Source organism: Pleurodeles waltl, chromosome 4_2 (assembly GCF_031143425.1).
Source record: "Pleurodeles waltl isolate 20211129_DDA chromosome 4_2, aPleWal1.hap1.20221129, whole genome shotgun sequence".
NCBI classification, from domain to species: domain Eukaryota; kingdom Metazoa; phylum Chordata; class Amphibia; order Caudata; family Salamandridae; genus Pleurodeles; species Pleurodeles waltl.
In genome coordinates, this window is record NC_090443.1 from 45871561 (window position 1) to 45888994 (window position 17434).

General features: G+C 45.2%; 1 protein-coding gene across 2 annotated transcripts in view; it reads right to left on the minus strand.

Annotated features, from left to right (window-relative positions):
• ERBB3 (erb-b2 receptor tyrosine kinase 3) overlaps positions 1–17434 on the minus strand; it is a 184929-nt gene that overhangs the window by 20788 nt on the left and 146707 nt on the right. Inside the window, exons 14-20 of one of the 2 annotated variants that reach the window (XM_069230585.1) lie at positions 11374–11464; positions 10179–10333; positions 9291–9347; positions 5524–5665; positions 4141–4260; positions 3553–3651; positions 1179–1370 (exon numbers count right to left, since the gene is read on the minus strand). In XM_069230585.1, coding sequence (XP_069086686.1) covers positions 1179–1370; positions 3553–3651; positions 4141–4260; positions 5524–5665; positions 9291–9347; positions 10179–10333; positions 11374–11464 — 856 coding nt within the window. Of the gene's footprint in view, positions 1–1178; positions 1371–3552; positions 3652–4140; positions 4261–5523; positions 5669–9290; positions 9348–10178; positions 10334–11373; positions 11465–17434 lie in introns of both variants that reach the window. The other variant, XM_069230584.1, reaches the window with a different exon arrangement.

The window sequence follows — 17434 nt, forward strand, 5'->3', positions numbered from 1 at the left end:
TTAGCACATCATGAAACTCCCTAAATACCAGACCTACTTTGGCCACAATGGGGAACTTCTGTGATCATTTGGCCTGTCATAAACCTGGAAAGTTCCAGTTCAGGTTAATGGGGCTATATAACACTTTGTATAAATTAATATTTTCATTTTGCTGCCCAAAGTCTGCCATCCTTAAAAATCAGAGTGTACTTCTAATTGGTTTCACGCTGAGTCTCTGCTCTGGGCAGTTGGCTGTGACGATGGGCAAGCTGTGCAACAGTAGGCGCGGCCACTCCAAACACCTTATATAGGATCATGAATCCACTGATCATCAACGACTCAAGCGCCAACTTTATTCAGGGGGTAACGTCAGGTCAATGAGATGATTAAGACGCTATTCGTCAACAGTAAAGCAGTTAATAAATTCACAAAGCCGACTGCACCAGGGTTGTGAGTCACGGCGCAAACAAAGAAGTATGACTACACAAACCACAGTCGGGACAGCAACACAAAGTTGCCTCCAAAAATTTTACTCCTCTACAAAATGATTGACCATTAAACCGTAGTATGGTAGGAGTTAAGAGACAGCAAAAGGGCACATTTCACCCTAAAGCTGAGATTCTCCTGGCTTTTTCAGAGAGCAATTTGTGGAAGCATACTTCATTTACAAGCTAATGTTATGTGAATAAAGTTTTTTCAAATTCTTAATAGTCTCTGAATCTTGCTGAGAATAATCAGAAATGTTCACAGATAGATATAATTTAAGAGGCATGTTGGATTCCAGATGGATTTATATAAGTTAATATGAATTGTACATCCGCTGAAATAAACCTATGAAAAACTGTTTTAAAAGGATGTTGTCTGGAACAACCTAGAGATGCAGGTTCCAAAATAAAAAACAAAACAAAATGAGAACATTGAGAGCATATTCCCTGAAGGTTTGGGCTTCAGCAAAAGGGCAAAACTGTATGCTTCACTGGCATAGTCATTTTATAAAGTGTATCTACCTTTATCAAGGGCCTGGTCTTTAACCAGCCAGGGGCACATGGTATCCACACTCCTGCTTCAGTGTTTTAACCATTTAAAGGCTACAATAGATTGTATCCTAATAAATTCTGGGAGCTGCAGTGTGGACCTCAAACCATTCCCTCTCTGCCATCTCCAGAGTCTTACTCCCGTTTGGGCGTGGTTCTGCTCACCTTGGCAATCTGAACACACCAGTTGAGCAGCAGCTGTGGTGATATTAGGTTGTTGTCCTTGTTCTTTCGGACGTACTCCAACAGTGAACCCATGGGCAGGAGCTGCGTGACCAGCTGCAACTTGGTGCCCGGGCAGATGCCCAGCATACGCACAATGTAGGCATGATCTAGGCTCCCCATGGCCAACATTTGCTGGAAAAAGAAAAATACATTTTTATACTGGATGTCAGAGCAAATTTGACATAGACTCTAAATATATTTACCCCTTCACATGTATTTTTAGTGCCAGGCGGAGGATAGAAAGAAAGTAAACCTAACAGGAACACGGATGTGTACAGATGATTATCAAAAATACAGATGCAGAGAAAACCTTTAGCATATACTTTTGAACCCATTGGTGTCAACCAGAGTGCTTTTATACAGGACCAGTTATTTACCTTAAACCATCAGTGTGAGGCTTGTAATGTTGTAGATTCACATGCTGGTAACAATTATGACACACAGTGGTTGGGGTCAGATTTACTGATTGTTTTCCTTTATAGTATATTGTTAAATCCTTAAGTTTGGGGAAAATGGTGCTTCTGTGCACACCTCTGTGCTGCTCTGTGCTGCTTTCTGAAAGTGCTGAATACCATTTGCCCCCGGACCTCTCGGTGGGGTTCTTCTGGAATGAGTTACAGGATGGTACTCCAGCAAATCGACTGAGGTTACCATCCTGTAAAGTACTCTGCAACAACACTGGGACTTAGATCTCTAATCGCTCCTGCAAATGGGTGACATATCTTTATAATGGATCAAAAATCCCAGGAGTCAAACATATTGGAAAAAACAGATAAGAGGAAGGGAAGAGTCTTTCAACATAATTTTATTGGTGGTAGTCCTAAATATCGACCTCTAGAATATCATGGTACAAGAATATCGAGGATAGAATATCAAGGGACAAAATATTGAATGGTAAGTTAATGTAGGGAAGTGTAGATTTACTTTTCCTAACTCATTTACATACACTAAAGATATATATCGCCTCGGTACATGTATGTGGAGTTAAGTATAGAAAATCTATACTTTCCTGTCAGTATTGTGGATTCCATATTTTAATCTCGATATTCTGTGCCATCAATATTGTGGTTTGGGTATTTAGGTTGCACACAATTTTTTATCAATTATAGATTTAACAAATGCATACATTCATCAATTACATTGCAATATTATTATTATGATATAGCATTATAGATGGTTAACAGTGAATTAAGGCGATGATTTTCACTGGAGAGCTTTGAGTGCTGTCAAATAGGCAACGAGAACAAAGCTTAAGCTGTCTATGATGTCACTTAGAACCCCAAGGTGAAAAACATCTCTGTAATTCACTTTTTACCCATCTATAATTTTATGTTGTGTGGCCTCAAAATCACCTGCCCCTGCCTTAAACTACTGCGCAGAGTGAGGATAATAGGAGGGCTTTATATAACATGCCCTCTCCTTCCTGATGCAAATGTGAAAAATAAATACCTTACCTGCTACCCTTCTCCAAAATCTGCCACCTTCCCTGTCTCCCTTTCCGTGCTGCAGCTGTGCTTTCTGCTTCCAGGCAAAGCAGACAAGCAGAGCTGTGCTGACAGGTTCCCAGGGAGGCCTGTCATCTGGCCTGGCCTGGAAGGCCTTTAGGACATCAGAACAGCTGATAACCAGTTTAGTTATCAACTATTGTGGTGTCATTGTCATAGCAAGAAGTTATGACTTTCAGAAACTGACATAAACGATAGGGGTTCTCTCTGAGAGCCAATCATAACAAAAGTTATCCTCAATAGTATGTGCTATGTCCCGTAGTGTAGACAATCTGTTGACAAAACTTATAGTATGTGCTATGTCCCGTAGTGTAGACAATCTGTTGACAAAACGTAGTGTAAGATTAAGGGAATGGGTTATGGATGGTGTAAGGATTACATAAAGCGAGTTGGAGGTTCAGCAAAAGTAACATTAAAGGTTTGACAGTGTTACATTTCAGGTTAGATAAGGGGTAACCTGAAAGATAAAGGATATGTTTAAGGAAAAAAATGTAGCCTGACATAGTCGTGTGATTTACCAAAAGTAAAAGTCCAAAATTATTACTAGAAATGGTTAGGGATGGGATTGGACCACAAGGTTCTTAACCCTGAGATACACCTCCTGACATCAATCTCAAAATGATTGTTACTCAGTAAAAAATGCACAGCAGCAAGTGATGTATACTATAAAAGGGGAGCCAATTATCGCCCTTTTACGTCTTCCATACTGTATGTGTTTATATATCCAAACCACGAGAGACTCAGGAGTGGGTGGGAGTGAAGACGGAGCTCCCTCTCATCGCGCTGACTGGAGCGCGGCGGGTACTCACATCAGTGACTGCATGGAAGGTCTGGCGGCCCGTCCTGTCCTGGATCACTTTAATGCTCACAGGGATCTTGACTGAATCGCCTTCAGGAATCCAAATACCCTGAGGAAAATAGTAAAGAGAGAAAAAGAAGGAAGTAAGAGACGGAAGAAGAAAAGAAATGGAGGGGGGGAGTGGATGGAGGCAAGAAGGGGAGGAAATGATAGGCAAAAAAAGGAAAGAAGAAAATAAAAAAGAAAGGACGAAATTAAAGCAAGAGAGAAAACAAACAAGGAGAGGTAGAGGATAGAAAGAAAGAAAGAAAGAAAGAAAGGAGACAGGGTTGAGAACATAGGGAAAGAAAGAAAGGAAGAAAAATAAAGAAGAAAGATGATGCATAGAGGACAGACAAGGTATAAAGATAAAAAAAGAAAGAGAAATCAAGATCTAAAAAGCAAGCTAGGAAGGAAGGATAACAAAGATAGTAAACAAGGAAGTAAATAGATAAAGGGTGCATGTTGGAGAACTTGGAAAAGGAAGAAGGTTAAGCAAACAGCCCTGTGGTGTACCCTGTGGCTGCACCATTGGGGAGGTGCAGACTCCATCTCATACCTTATGGACAGTGCCAAAGACTCCGGAACCCAGAACCTTCATCTTCTTCAGTTCAGTCTCCTTGAAGATGCGTGCATGTACTTTGTTGGCCTTCTCACTGGGATCCAGGGGTTCAAGAGACTGGGTATAAAGGTATGATAGGTCACACTCACAGTGTGGAACAGAGACAGAGGTTCACATTCACAGTCAGTGAGGAGCAGAGAAACGTGATCACATGCACGGTTTACCGCATATAGAGGGCCTCGCATTATGGGAAGAAAGACGGTGGTGCACATTCACAGTGATGCACAGAGTGAGTGCACAAAGTGTCAGTAGAGGCAACAGATTATGTGGCGGCTGAGAGAACCAGTAGGTCTTGTCCCCAGTGTTAATGAGCTTTGGCCTTTCAACTCCACTGACGTGCATTACTCTACTACTCCTCGAGCCTGTGTTGCCTCAGACCTACCCAATAATGCTACACCTCCCCTCTTCCAGGGCCCGATTTATCTCACCCCAGCTTGCCACAACCTGATCCATTCGACCAACCAGCTTTACTTCTCAATACATGCATTACCCTAAATTCTAGCCTCTCCCTCGACTAAAACAAGCTTTGCTGGATCCAGTAAATTTTACAACTACCCCCATATAGCTAATTTTCCTTTGCTTTTGTGAATACTTCACATGGTGGCTGGAGCCCAACCGTGAGCACTCATCAAACCTATCACATTATAATACTTGCAGGATTGGCAGTCCGGTTACAGACCTAACAGGGGTGCTGAAGCAGCCCCTCATGGTGGCCGCTTTAAAGTCTTTGACAATATAGATGTATTAGGGATGATGCTGCAGCATCATTTCTGATTTTGTTGATCTCTTTATGGCTTTCAACATCCTTCACCACCCGCTGTGTCTATGACTGAGAAGGTGGTGGGGATCTCATGGAGGGCTACAGAGCGGTTCTCTTCTCTACTGAATCTGTATAGATAATTCACCTCATTTGACCTGTGGCATTCTCTGAGCTTGCTTTAGGACTTGAGCCTAGCTAATAAATCTACCCCTTGGTGGAAATGTAATGGGAAACATCCGCCAGTGATTTAAAAGACAAACGGAGGCAATAAGGTGGAAAAGCCATGAACTTTCTACAGGATCCCATTTGGGCCAAAGAGGATAGTGCTTCATTTGGGAATCCTTTGGTCATATTGGCCTTAACCAACACATTGGTACTTTATTCTGAGGGTCTTACCTCACTCTGTACCCATGCTTGCCTGTTCTTACTTTTTTCCAGACTGGTATTACTACGCACCTTCTACAGCAGGCCTTTTCTCATCTTTTCCCCACTAACTCGGCCCTTACATCACCCTTTCCCAGACCCTGCACTAGCTCATTACTTCTGCAGAATGCCCTTACCTCGCCCTTCTCCAGGTACCTCCTCATTGCCCTCTTCTTTTGGATTTTCAGGCCACGCCAGTACAGCAGTCCCAGAAGGACCGTCGAGCAGAGCACAAAGAGGCTGCAAACCACGGACACCGCAACGATTGTAATCAATTTACTACTAGAAAAGATGAGGCAAAGCATGGTGTAAGTCACAGTCTAGTATTAGGCTAAGACAAAACTAAGCAACATAACCCCAGCAGTGGGAGCCAAAGCCATAACACTCATTTCAGCTTTGAGACGTGCACAAGTCACAGATACTCCTTGGCAGCTCAACTTTTGATTTAGCAAGTTGACTTATGACAATAATAAAAGATCTTCTGAGACACCTTCCTCATGGACAACTCAGTTGGCAGTGAACATGCTCCAAAATCCCCATCCACCTTTACCCAATGGCTCATTCAAGTCAGGGTCTGCAATTTACACTGTGAAAAGTGTGTGCGTGAGAGGTGCATGTGGTGCAGGGAGCTGCTGCTTCTCCTCAGAAACTCCAAGTGGAAAGGAAAGACCTGTCTACTCCCTGCGAGGGGCAAAGAACGTTATGAAATCAATGTACACGTTTCAGTGACATTAGACCTGCTTCTCTGTACTTCCCTTCTTTTCATGAGAAAATCTGTCTCGTGATCATTATATGCACTTCACCAAAGAGATCATTATTAGTCCTTTGAATGACCAGTTTTACACACCCCACCAAGACGTTGGTCATTAAATGTTTGCGACTGCATGGAAGACTACAGTTGGCATGAGGGCAATCCACTGGCGGTGCAGGAGGGAGGTTTGCTGTGTGTCTAGGCTTTGACTGATTTGATTGAAAAGAAGTGTTCCCTGGTTGAATTAGTCAGTTGATAGTGTTTGTGTTACTTGTATCACTCACTTGCAAACCTCAGTTGCTTCAAGGTGTAAGCATGAAATCTGCCTACTTCAGGAAAGGGGTTACATCATTTTGGTAAGAGACTCTCGTCCAGTCTGCATTTGCTTGGCAAGATATACAAGTGGACAAGTCATAGCTCAGGCCACCAAGAAGCACTGTGGACTCGATTAACTGTCTGGAGTGGCATCATTAGAACTTCACAGCAGTAGTGAGGTTTGAATGGCAGCTTATTTAAAAGCCGTCTCAATGTGTACTTATTGGTCAGTTTCCATTTCATTTACCAGAAGTCATAGAAACTCTAAAACTCAATAGGCTTGGCAAATATGTAAAAGAAACTTTGACACTGTCCCGCCTATGTTATTCTTTTATAAATATCTTTGATCTATTAACTACTTGTAGTGTGATGCTCAGTGTCTGTGTAGTTTTCTTTAAATACTCCGCCCTTTTGTTCCATGTCTGTAGGTTCATGTTCTAGAACAATACTCGTTTATTTTCACGTTCTAAAGAAATCTTACTTTTATATGTCGCTCGAAAAAGGGAATACACATCTCAAATTAGTCACAAGCAACATAGCATGCCCCTTTTAAACTAAAATGCACAGTGAGTGAAGAGGGAGAATCGCTAGGCGCTCTCTCATCTTCACAATGAACTCTAGGCACTATTCGGTATTCCAATGTATGCATACTAGAGATTAAAAAGTTACTAAGTGAATGATTACCAGAGTGGGTGTAGGGTCCTATGGAATTGTGTTTCCACGCACAAGGAACTTTGGTAACAACAGGTCCTCCTGTCACAGACGTTGCGTCCTGGGCCAGACGCCATTTCACTCAAGGAACCTGGTTTCAGACTGTGGCATTTGTTTCGAGCTCTGTTGTCAGGCTATAACATTACTCTCTGGAGCTGGTGTCAGACTGGGACATTACTTTAGAACTATGGCATCAGACTGCAACATCATTCTAGCAACCTGATGTCAGACAGGGACATCACTTCTAGAACCTGACATAAAAATGTGATACCACTCAATGAACACCACTTCAGATTGACATTTCACTATAGGAACTTGGTTTTAAACTGTGACATCCCTTTAGAAGTTTGGCATCAGACAGTGACATCACTCTAGAAACAAGATGAACACCACTCCAAACTCTCCTATCACTCTATGAACCTGGTTTCAGAATGTGGCATCAGTTTAGATCCCTGTCGTCAGGTTGTGATATCACTCTAGGAACCTAGTGTCAGATTAGGACCTCACTTTAGAACTACGACATCAAACTGTAACCTCACTCTCGGAATCTTGTTTCAGATTAGGACATCACTTTGGAACTATGGCATCAGACTGTGACATCACTCCTGGAACCTGTCATAAGAATGTGATTATCAGCAGATGAACACCATAGTGCTGTGTCACTCTAGGAACCTGGGGTCAGACAGTGATATCACTCTAAAAGGCGGATGTCAGACTGAGACATCACCCCTTGAATTTGACTTCAAATTTTTATTTCAACTAGGAACCTAAGTCAGTCTGTAATTTAACTCCAGGAATGTGGGGGCAGATTATAACATCATTGTAGAAACCTGGCAACAGACTGTGATTTCAATCTAGCAACCTAGTGTCAGACTGTGATCTCACTACAGGATCCCAGAGTCAGGCAGTGTTATCACTCTATGACCCTGAAGTCAGACTCAGACGTCACGCTAGGAACTCAATGTCTGCCTATGGCGTCACTCTAGGAATCTGAAACCAGGGTTCACTGCCACATTTAGGTGCACTGGGCCGAATAAAGTTCAAGGGTGGAAAATTCATTTTCCTGGTCTTGTGCTCATTAACAGTCAGCAGCATGGACAACATTCAGGGCTCACAGCTGCGACCCCTAGCTTGCCCCTTGCAGACCGCTAACACTGCCTTGGCAATCCGTGGCATCAGGGGTGGCAAAGTCAGTGCCTTTATCACACTGACAGCTCATACTAAAAATTATATATTTTAAATGTATGTTGGGTGCATGCTTGCAGGTGGGTGTGTGTTTATGTGTGAGGGGTTGTGTAGGCATGCCTGTATGTGTGAAAACACGTGTGTGAAAGAGAAATTAAAGGACAAAGGGGCATATTTGTAATGCCCTAGCACCACAATGCGCCACATTGAAGTAATTATTTTTTACACTGATGTGGCCAAACGAGGCCGAAATCCCCACGCCGTATTTACACAGTGGCGCAATAGCATTGTACCACTCTGTAACCCTTTGCGCTACATTATGCCTGTGCCAGGCATAATGTATGCAAAGAGGGCGTTCCCCTGTTAGGGGAGCAAGAAAAATGGCGTAAGGAAATCTATAAGATTTCCTTGCATCATTTTGTACAGCACTTTTAAAGCCTGCTCAAGAGCAGGCGTTAAAAGGGGGCTTCCATTCTTTAGAATGGGGCCCTATATACTCTGCAGGAGTAGCGCCAATATTTTCACACTATTCCTGCAGTGTACATCAATAGCGTCATGCGAAATGACGCTATTGCCCCTTACCCTCCGCCATGGTGTGCCATATTTTAAATACGGTGCAAACATGGTGGTGGTAGGGGGGGCTAGAGGGCGCAGGGAACGTGGCGCTGCACTTGGTGCAGCGCCACTTTCCATAAATCTGCGCCAAAGTGCCCCTGTGATGTGGGTGCAATGTTACTTTCGCTACCCCTGGCATTTTGGTGAATTGACGTTAATGGTCAGCAGGTGTGTTTAGGTCCCTATAGTTTCCTAGGGCCATATGTACTAAAGCATTTTACCATAGACACAGAATGGGTAAAATCCTTTGGTACTTCTAGCCCCTAGTCTCTCCGCCCCACAGTACCACACTAGAATGCAAGCAGAAGATGATTCAGTGCACAATACCTGTCCGACGCCCTGGAGCCCAGTTCTGTGCAGTCTTCGAGAGCCGGACCCTTACACCTGGGGAGGGAGAAAAACAGAGGCACAGATGAGGGAATCCAGTACAGAGGTACGACAGGGGGCAGGGGTGCAGAGAGGACGGGATAGGTGAGGTCATTGAACAACAGACAATAACAAGCATTTACAATGCAACGGGTCTTGCGTTTGCTCATGTTAGAGCTGATCGCGTTGTAAACTCCTAACCCGACTTTTCACCTATCGGGCAAAAGTGCATTTATGTACATAACCCAAAAAAGTGAAATTAACTATGTAAAGCGCTCAACTTCTTCCAAGCGAGATCGCGCTCGTAAATTAGAGAAAAAGAAGTCCACCAGCCCAATGGAAAACAGCGAGCCTCGCATGTTTTCTGTACTTGGTCGCTGCGCTCGAGGCGGGCTAACCACCGGAAAAGGCATGACGTATGCCTGCCTTCGACTAATGAAAGCAAGCAGATTTTATTAGGCAAGCCCACGAACCAATAAAAAACACTGACGTGAAGTTGACAGGGCTCCGAGCCCTTTTCTAAATACAAAAGAGTCTCGCTGCGATACGCATGCGCGAGCGCATGCAACACAGGCTTGACCCTAAAAACAAAGGCAAGAGGTCAGAGAAGGGTCAAACACGGCAGAGGAGAGATACGGAAAGAGCTGGCAGAGATGTGAGAATACAGAGAGCGGGGCAGCGAAGGGGGAACGGAAAGACACAGAGGGAGCGGGAACAAACATTACCCCGTAGGCTTACTCAGCAGCCATCAGTGCAAACAGAAAAAGAAACAGAGGGAGGGAGAAGCGCAGACTTTTGCCAATAGCGAGGCAGCCCTCTTCAGGCTGAGGCGGGCCCTTCTTCCCTTACCCTTGGGTACAGTTCTCGTGGCAATGGTGGCATTCATTGTTGGCATCCGGGTACTTGAAGATGGGTCCTCTCTCCCCCATGATGCCGTTCAGGCACGCTGCCACGCAGCGGGGCCCGTCCCGGTAGTTCGCGCATTTCATGCACTTGTCAGCCCCCTGGTGAGAGACAAGAACAGCCTTAGCATCTACAGATCGGTTTATTTTAGTTTGGTTGAGTGTGCACCAGGCCACTCCGGGCCTCCGTACAGATATGTGGCATCACCCAGCAAGCACAACATATTTTAGCGATTGGTTTCTCATGCGACATGCATGGTGCACATTTGGACAAAAGTGGGCTCTGCTTTGGCCTGCAGGGAAACCTTTGTAAGGAGAAAACTTGGATCTGTGCGCACTGGAGTCCGATTCCCCCTCCGCAGTCACCTGCTTGCACTGCGCAGGCGTGAAAGCTCCACACACAGCTTAGCATCTTCTCCCACTGCATATCCGTGCCACCATCCATCACTGTGCATCAGTGCCATCTTACACTACCTACCAGGTTACAACGCCTTCCACTGCCTACCAGTGCCAGGATCTTATACTGCCAATCACTCCAAGCTGCCCACACTCTGCACCAGGGCCAGCGCCTCGCACTACCAACCAGTGCCTGCATCGTACATGGCCCATCCATTACCAACTAGTTACACTATCATCCTGCCCACCAGTGTGAGACTTTCACATTGCTCATCAGTGGAAGCTCCACACACTACCCACTGATCCCAACTTCTCACGTGAACCATCAGTGCCAGCATCTCACAATACCTCCTGACATTGCTATTTCTTCACACTGCCCACATGTTCTAGCTCCTCATACTGCCCACCTGTGCTAGCTCCTCACACTGCCCAACAGTGCTAGCTCCTCACACTGCCCACCTGTGCTAGCTCCTCACACTGCCCACATGTGCTAGCTCCTCACACTGCCCACATGTGCTAGCTCCTCCCACTGTGCACCCGTGCCACCTTCTCACATTGCCCCAGGGTGTTACCTTCTCACGCTGCTCACCGGCACCATGTCCTCACACTATGTCCTGTGATAGCCCCCACAGTGTTTATCAATCTTAGCTCTTCACATGATCGTGCATGTGACAAGCCAGCTGGTTTTGGCACATTAAACTACAAGGGAAAATATGGGTGGCATATTTAAAAAACCTCGTACATACCGAGCCGTTGCAAGTCAGGTCACCATCCATCACCTGGCACTGCGGATGGCACGGGAGGCACCGGTTTTGTTGGATGTGCTCTCGAAGCTCCCTGCATAGAAAAACAAGAGGGCGAAAAAATAGACCGGTCAGCCCATGCACATCATGTGTTCAGCGCGCTCACGTTTGGCGGGAACAGAGGGGAGCACATGGGATGCGCAAGTATTGGCATGGTGGCGGCGTCAGCATGGCCGAATATTCACAAAGTGAGAATGGAACGGTGAGTGCAGTGAGGCCACTTCAGAAACCCAGAAAAACAAAGCTATTGCAAATGGACATCTGGTACCCCACCCTCTGCTCTCCTGTTACCATGAGAGTAATGATCTAGCACGGAGGCAAATTCTGGGCAGTGACTAAAAATTCAGGACAAAGGGTCAAAATTCTGGACAAAGAGATCAATTTTATGAACATATCAGAGTAAGTCAAGCGATAATCTAAAAGTAAAAGACATCTGACACAAGTGCAAGTCAAAAGAGGTGTATGTTCTTTGATGCATGTAATACATAGCAGGATTGAGCAAACATTTACATGTAACTAATTTAAAGATTAAAAATCGATCAAACATATGCACACTAAACAAATTTTGACAGCCGACATAAGGGACAGTTGTCACACAATTCTGGCCTCTTCCGTGAATGCTAGTATCTGAAACAGTGTCCTCTTGATGAAAGTGGGCTTCCTGCGTATAGGCAGTAGCGCTACTGCTACTAAAGGCATAGAGGGAGCGAAATGGGGAGTAAGTGGTTGATCAAATATGAGGGTGATAGTGCATTTGTGTGTGTGTGTGTGTTTCGTTGTGATTGTTTCTGACAAGCCAAGTGTAGGCTTTCAGCCAACCTCAATGATATGGCTCTACCTTTGCATCTCTCAGCCTAGAAGTAGGGCTTGATTGAGTGTGGTGGAGGGGTTACTCCGCCACAATGGTGACGGATATCCCGTCCGCTGAAATATAAATCCCATTATATCTTATAGGATTTATATTTCGGAGGATGGGATATCCGTCACCGTTGAGTAACCCCTCTGCCAAACTCTAAATCAGGCCCTTAGTCCTGAGTGGAAGCTTCGAGGTATTGTATAAGCGCTGGCAAAGCTATCAGATTTGATGTGCACACCGGAGTCAATACAAAAGCAATAGTCTGCCTCAGTGCAAAACAACTAAAATAGGATTATTCTGTGTATAGCGTGTGTGGGTAAGATAAAGAATGAAGGGCCTGACATGGTGGTGGGGCAAATTACCTTCACCCATTACGATTCATTCATTTACCCAGATCCATTCATCCTTCCACCCAAGCACCTGTCTGTCCATTTATCCCTCCGTCTGTCCATCCATCCATAAATTCAAGCATGTGCACTCATTTATTTATCTACCCATCCACTCACCAAGATCCATCCGTCCATTCTAATCTGTGCAACCATGTAGTCAGGCATCCTCCCATTTCCACCTTCTCTATTCATGCCCACACTCTCCATCCATCAGACCAGTCACCTATCCATCCTTTTGCTCATTCATCCATTCATCAATCCCTAACCACCCTTAACCAATAATAACAGAAATATCAACAGCCTTAAGTTAAAGGAAAACCTGCTATGTAATTACAAATCGTAGTGCCAAATTATTTGACAGGAGGGAAATGAGAAAGATTTTTTTGGGAAAACCATAACAATAACAGCAGGAAAAAGCAGGATAAGCCGCAAGCCAGAGCTTTTCAAATGACCTACAATGCTATTGTGTTCTGTTAAAAATATCACTCTTTTCCATTCAGTGCCCATTAACCTTTGATACTTCACTGGAAGCCAGCTCTGATATCTGTTCTGAAGCTGATTAAAATGACATCACGAAGCTGCCAGCTGCATAATATGCCAGAGAACTGTAAAAACTAATAGTGCTGGAATTACGGACAAATCATGTCCATTGTCAGATCAACGACCGACCTCAGGCTACAATTACGGGCAGGCTGGACAACTTATGGACTGGTGGTCAGACTAGTTAACATAGCTAATACCATCTCAGGCCAGCCAGGTGTGTGGCAGACTCTTTGTCACGTAGCTTTCAGAGCTGCAAAATCCTTCCCCCCTGCCCCCGTCAGGAAGCTCTTTCCAGGCCTGGCATCTCTTATGGTTTTCCTCAGCGTCCTCTGGACTTGGGTACAACCTTGTGTAATGAGGAATAGAAAGCATTTTCACTGGTTCAACATCTACATTTGATTGAAATGCAGTGAGTGTTTGTGTCTGGTTCATCTTCCTGGTTTTTCTAGTATGTGTACCACATGAACACGGAGTCCTTATGTTGGATTTTCCTTGTGGTTGAGATCAGTAAGAGGGGCAAAGGGATCGGGCAGCGCGCAAGCCAATCCGGTGTGGAGTTGATGCAAGTTTGAGTTGTCTGAGATGCATTGTAGTATGGGCGTGGATCTTCTGACGCCTCCTTATCTCACGGAGGTTGGGGAAGTGTAGTTGGTCGCTGGGGGTCTTGTTTGTGCCCTGGACAGCACAGCATGGCAAACTGCCCTTTCCTGTGTGCGAGTGAGTGACTGTGCTCATGGTAGAAGACCTTCCATGGGTAAACCCACAACTGCAGACTGGATATGCACAAAAAGTGCTGAGGCTACATAATTGGTGAAATGCACTATATAAGAGCTGCACATCATACAAAGCATTTATTTCGGTACCAAACCCCCGCATTACTGCAGGCCTTGGAATGGAGGCCACTGTAGAAACACTGGGCTCGAAAGTAAGAAGGGGAGCTCTTATTAACATGCCTACATGATCGAAGCTCGCTCTGGTTATACTGAACACGAGGGGTGACGGGGCAACCTCCTGTCAACAGGCTTTTTCTTGTGCCTACGGGGGCGGGTTCAGCCATAGGTTCTGAATCCATGCTTCTGCTGGGGCGCCCACCACCATGATTTCCGTCTTAGTGGGGTTCATCTTTTGAATTATTGGCTTTCTCCAAACCTCAGCGGCTCATTGACATTTTGTACAATTCTAGCCACAGCTGGGCAACATCACCCTATTTGCCAACCCAACCTCAAAAAGAATAGTGCTGTCCTAAAAAGGGTCAAAAGGACCTAATAAATAAAAGGGGTGACTATGGCCGATCCCTCTGGAGCCCTGCAGGTCCTTATAAACAGGGTATTAAAAGGGTGTCAAAATGATGTTAACTTTTTCTGATGAGTATGATCTAGTTCAATCTAGCATAAGCTGAAACAATGAAACCTCAAATTGCGTAGCGGAGGTTAGAGATCTCGGGGAAAACTAAGGTGAACAAATACCTCGGTTGTCTTAACTTACAAGCAAGGTGATAGGAGGTATTTGCTGGGTTCTCTGTCAGTCCAGCACATAAGCCTCTATCTTTGTTTGGTACAGCTAACTGATCAGGATTTAGAGGGCCAAGCATCAAAAACAGCCGATAGAGTGGAAATAAACAGACCCCTAACACTGGTTTTGCTGATCTCTAATCTCAGCTCCTGCAGATCAGTTGTGACCATAGATCTGGTACCTCTCGGTCATCGAAACCCAATTTCAACGGAGTCTTAAATGTAATTACCTTCAATGAATGACTCAGTGATGCAGTAAGGATGAAGTGTAAAAATACTTCTGTGTTTTTTAAGTGGAGGCAGGCACTATTCCTATTTTAGGAGAAATATTTGGCTGTTCCCGGAGCGCCAGTTCAAGGTGAAAAATACAGTCAAACTCCTTTAATGACCCCTACTTTCAGGGGGGCCTGATGGTGTTTCCCGTGAGATCAGTCTCCTGGTGATGAAAGTGAGTTTCTTTTTTTTTATTTTTTACACTAGCTCTTTCATCACATGCCAGATGTACAGGGCGGTTCTGTTTGCATCTCTTAATAGATATTGTTTTTTTCTGTAAAGTATGAAGTTATAGCGCAGTCCTTTTTTTATGTACTTTGTACGTGTATGTGTATTGATATTTCGGTAGTTCACACATAGCCAGAAAGAGATCACACACTGTACAGGGAGTACATATTGTACATTAGAGGAAGTCAGAAGGGTTGGGTGTTGAAATAAGGATGGAGATGTATCTTACATTGAAGCAAGGTGGTGCAAAGGACCTGGATCATCAACGATGGTTAGAAAAGTCTATCTAGTTTACATGAAGCCTGTGAAAGCAATTCAAAGTGCTTCAAAAAACACCTCAAAATCTAGTCTAGGCTAGATTATCGTTGATTGGGCCTGGCTAGAGACAACATTACCTATCTCAGAGTTTATATGATAAATAAAAAAAAAAAATCATACAGAGTGGCGGTTTTCCATGCTGATCTCGCTGTGTCCCCAGGGGCCGCTCCTCCATAAGGGCGGAGGAGCGTCGCCCCCTCGCCAGCAGCGACAGCTGCAAAACCTTTCCACAAAAACAATAATAAACGTTGTTTAGTATTGTTTTGGGGAGAAAAGGGGTGGGGCCACAGGGGTGTCGAGCAATGAGGGGGAATGCTCAGCACTCCCCCTCTGAGCGCATGTATGTTTGGCCGGCCGGCTAGGGCAGGCCAAACACACATGCGCACAGGGCTCTGCACAGGCTCCTAGTCTGCCTGGGAACGCCCTGGCTGGGCACTTCCAGCCAATCCTGACACTGCCCTGAGCAGCGTCAGGATTGACGCATGGCAGGCTGGGAGCCTGTGCCTGCAGGAAGAGGTGAGGAGCAGCACGGTGCTTATGGCGGCCCAGGTACGTTTGATTTTTTATTAAATCTACCCCCTCTCCTCCCGCGCGCCGTCCTCCCCTTCACCGTTGCGTGAGCCGCGACTGTGTGTTCCTCCACCAAATGAGTGCTTCTATTGCAGCACACTGACAGTAAAGTGTCCTTGCACCACTAATGAGGCGCACCTCAGAACTATACACGCTGGATGCTGCGGCCTCTTTCCTGCCAAGTGCAAGTCTCGGGCACTCATGTCAGCCATGAGAACAGGTTCAGTGCCCCACCAGGCACAGTGGGCAGAGGAGCAGCATGGTATTCCATGATGCACCCTGCATGCCCAGCTTTTGCAGGAGCTCATGCTGCATTGTCTGAACCATCAATGGTGCAGAGGCTTATGCCTTCTCTCATCCGTGTGAACTTGGCGACTGTACAGCTATTAACATGCACAAATAGTGTGTATTTGTTTACATCTTTGAACATATACCTATAGCACTGGACACTGTTTTATTCTGATATGGCCGTCACATTTGCAACCTGGGGGTCACATGCGGTGCATGGGCCAGAACTGCTGCCATGCTGCGGTAAAGGTAGAGACAGTGGGGCTTGGATCTGTGCTTGCCTGTCACAGCTTGAACTGTGTGCCTGCGGAGGATGCACTGGCATGGGGTGGGTGGGGGAAAGATACGAACGTTTAGTGGGTGCTACTGCGGTTGTAAGGTGCAAAGTGCATGTTTCCCAACATTTGGGGAAACCTAAGAAAGAAATATGGAAAACAAATAGGGTGAATTATACATCCCCATTTACAATCACTGGAGTAGGAAGAGCTTCAAATCTGCTTGCATCTTATCAATTTTTGATGAAAAGAATTATATTGGCGTGTATGAACATGGTCAGCACACGGCATGGGCAACCTTTAAGCACAAGCCTCACATCTACTGCAGCTGCCTGCCCACAACGTTATACCCATCCCTGCGCCTTCGGAGCTGTTACTTCTTCACCCATACCATGGTAGTGGCCTAACTGCCACAGTGCATGTTATTATGGACACTGGTTCCACTCCTGTGCTTCTCATCTGCAAATACATAGTATCAAGCGTTAGTCTCCTTAGGTCGATAGAAGCAAGCCAACACTATGACACCGGGCACGCTTGGATTGTCACAGGAAGGTCGAGGACTGAAAACAGGAGTGCATAATGGCTTGAAGTGAAGTGGGCACCATGGGACTAGCACAATCCATGATGCTCTTGACAACAGCCTCTACCAGGCCAGTGATTCCATAGAACATCCAACGGCAATCAACAGGTGCATTCCCTCATTCATCTTTAGTGGAAAAGTACTCGATATGTGTACAAGGCACATACTTAATT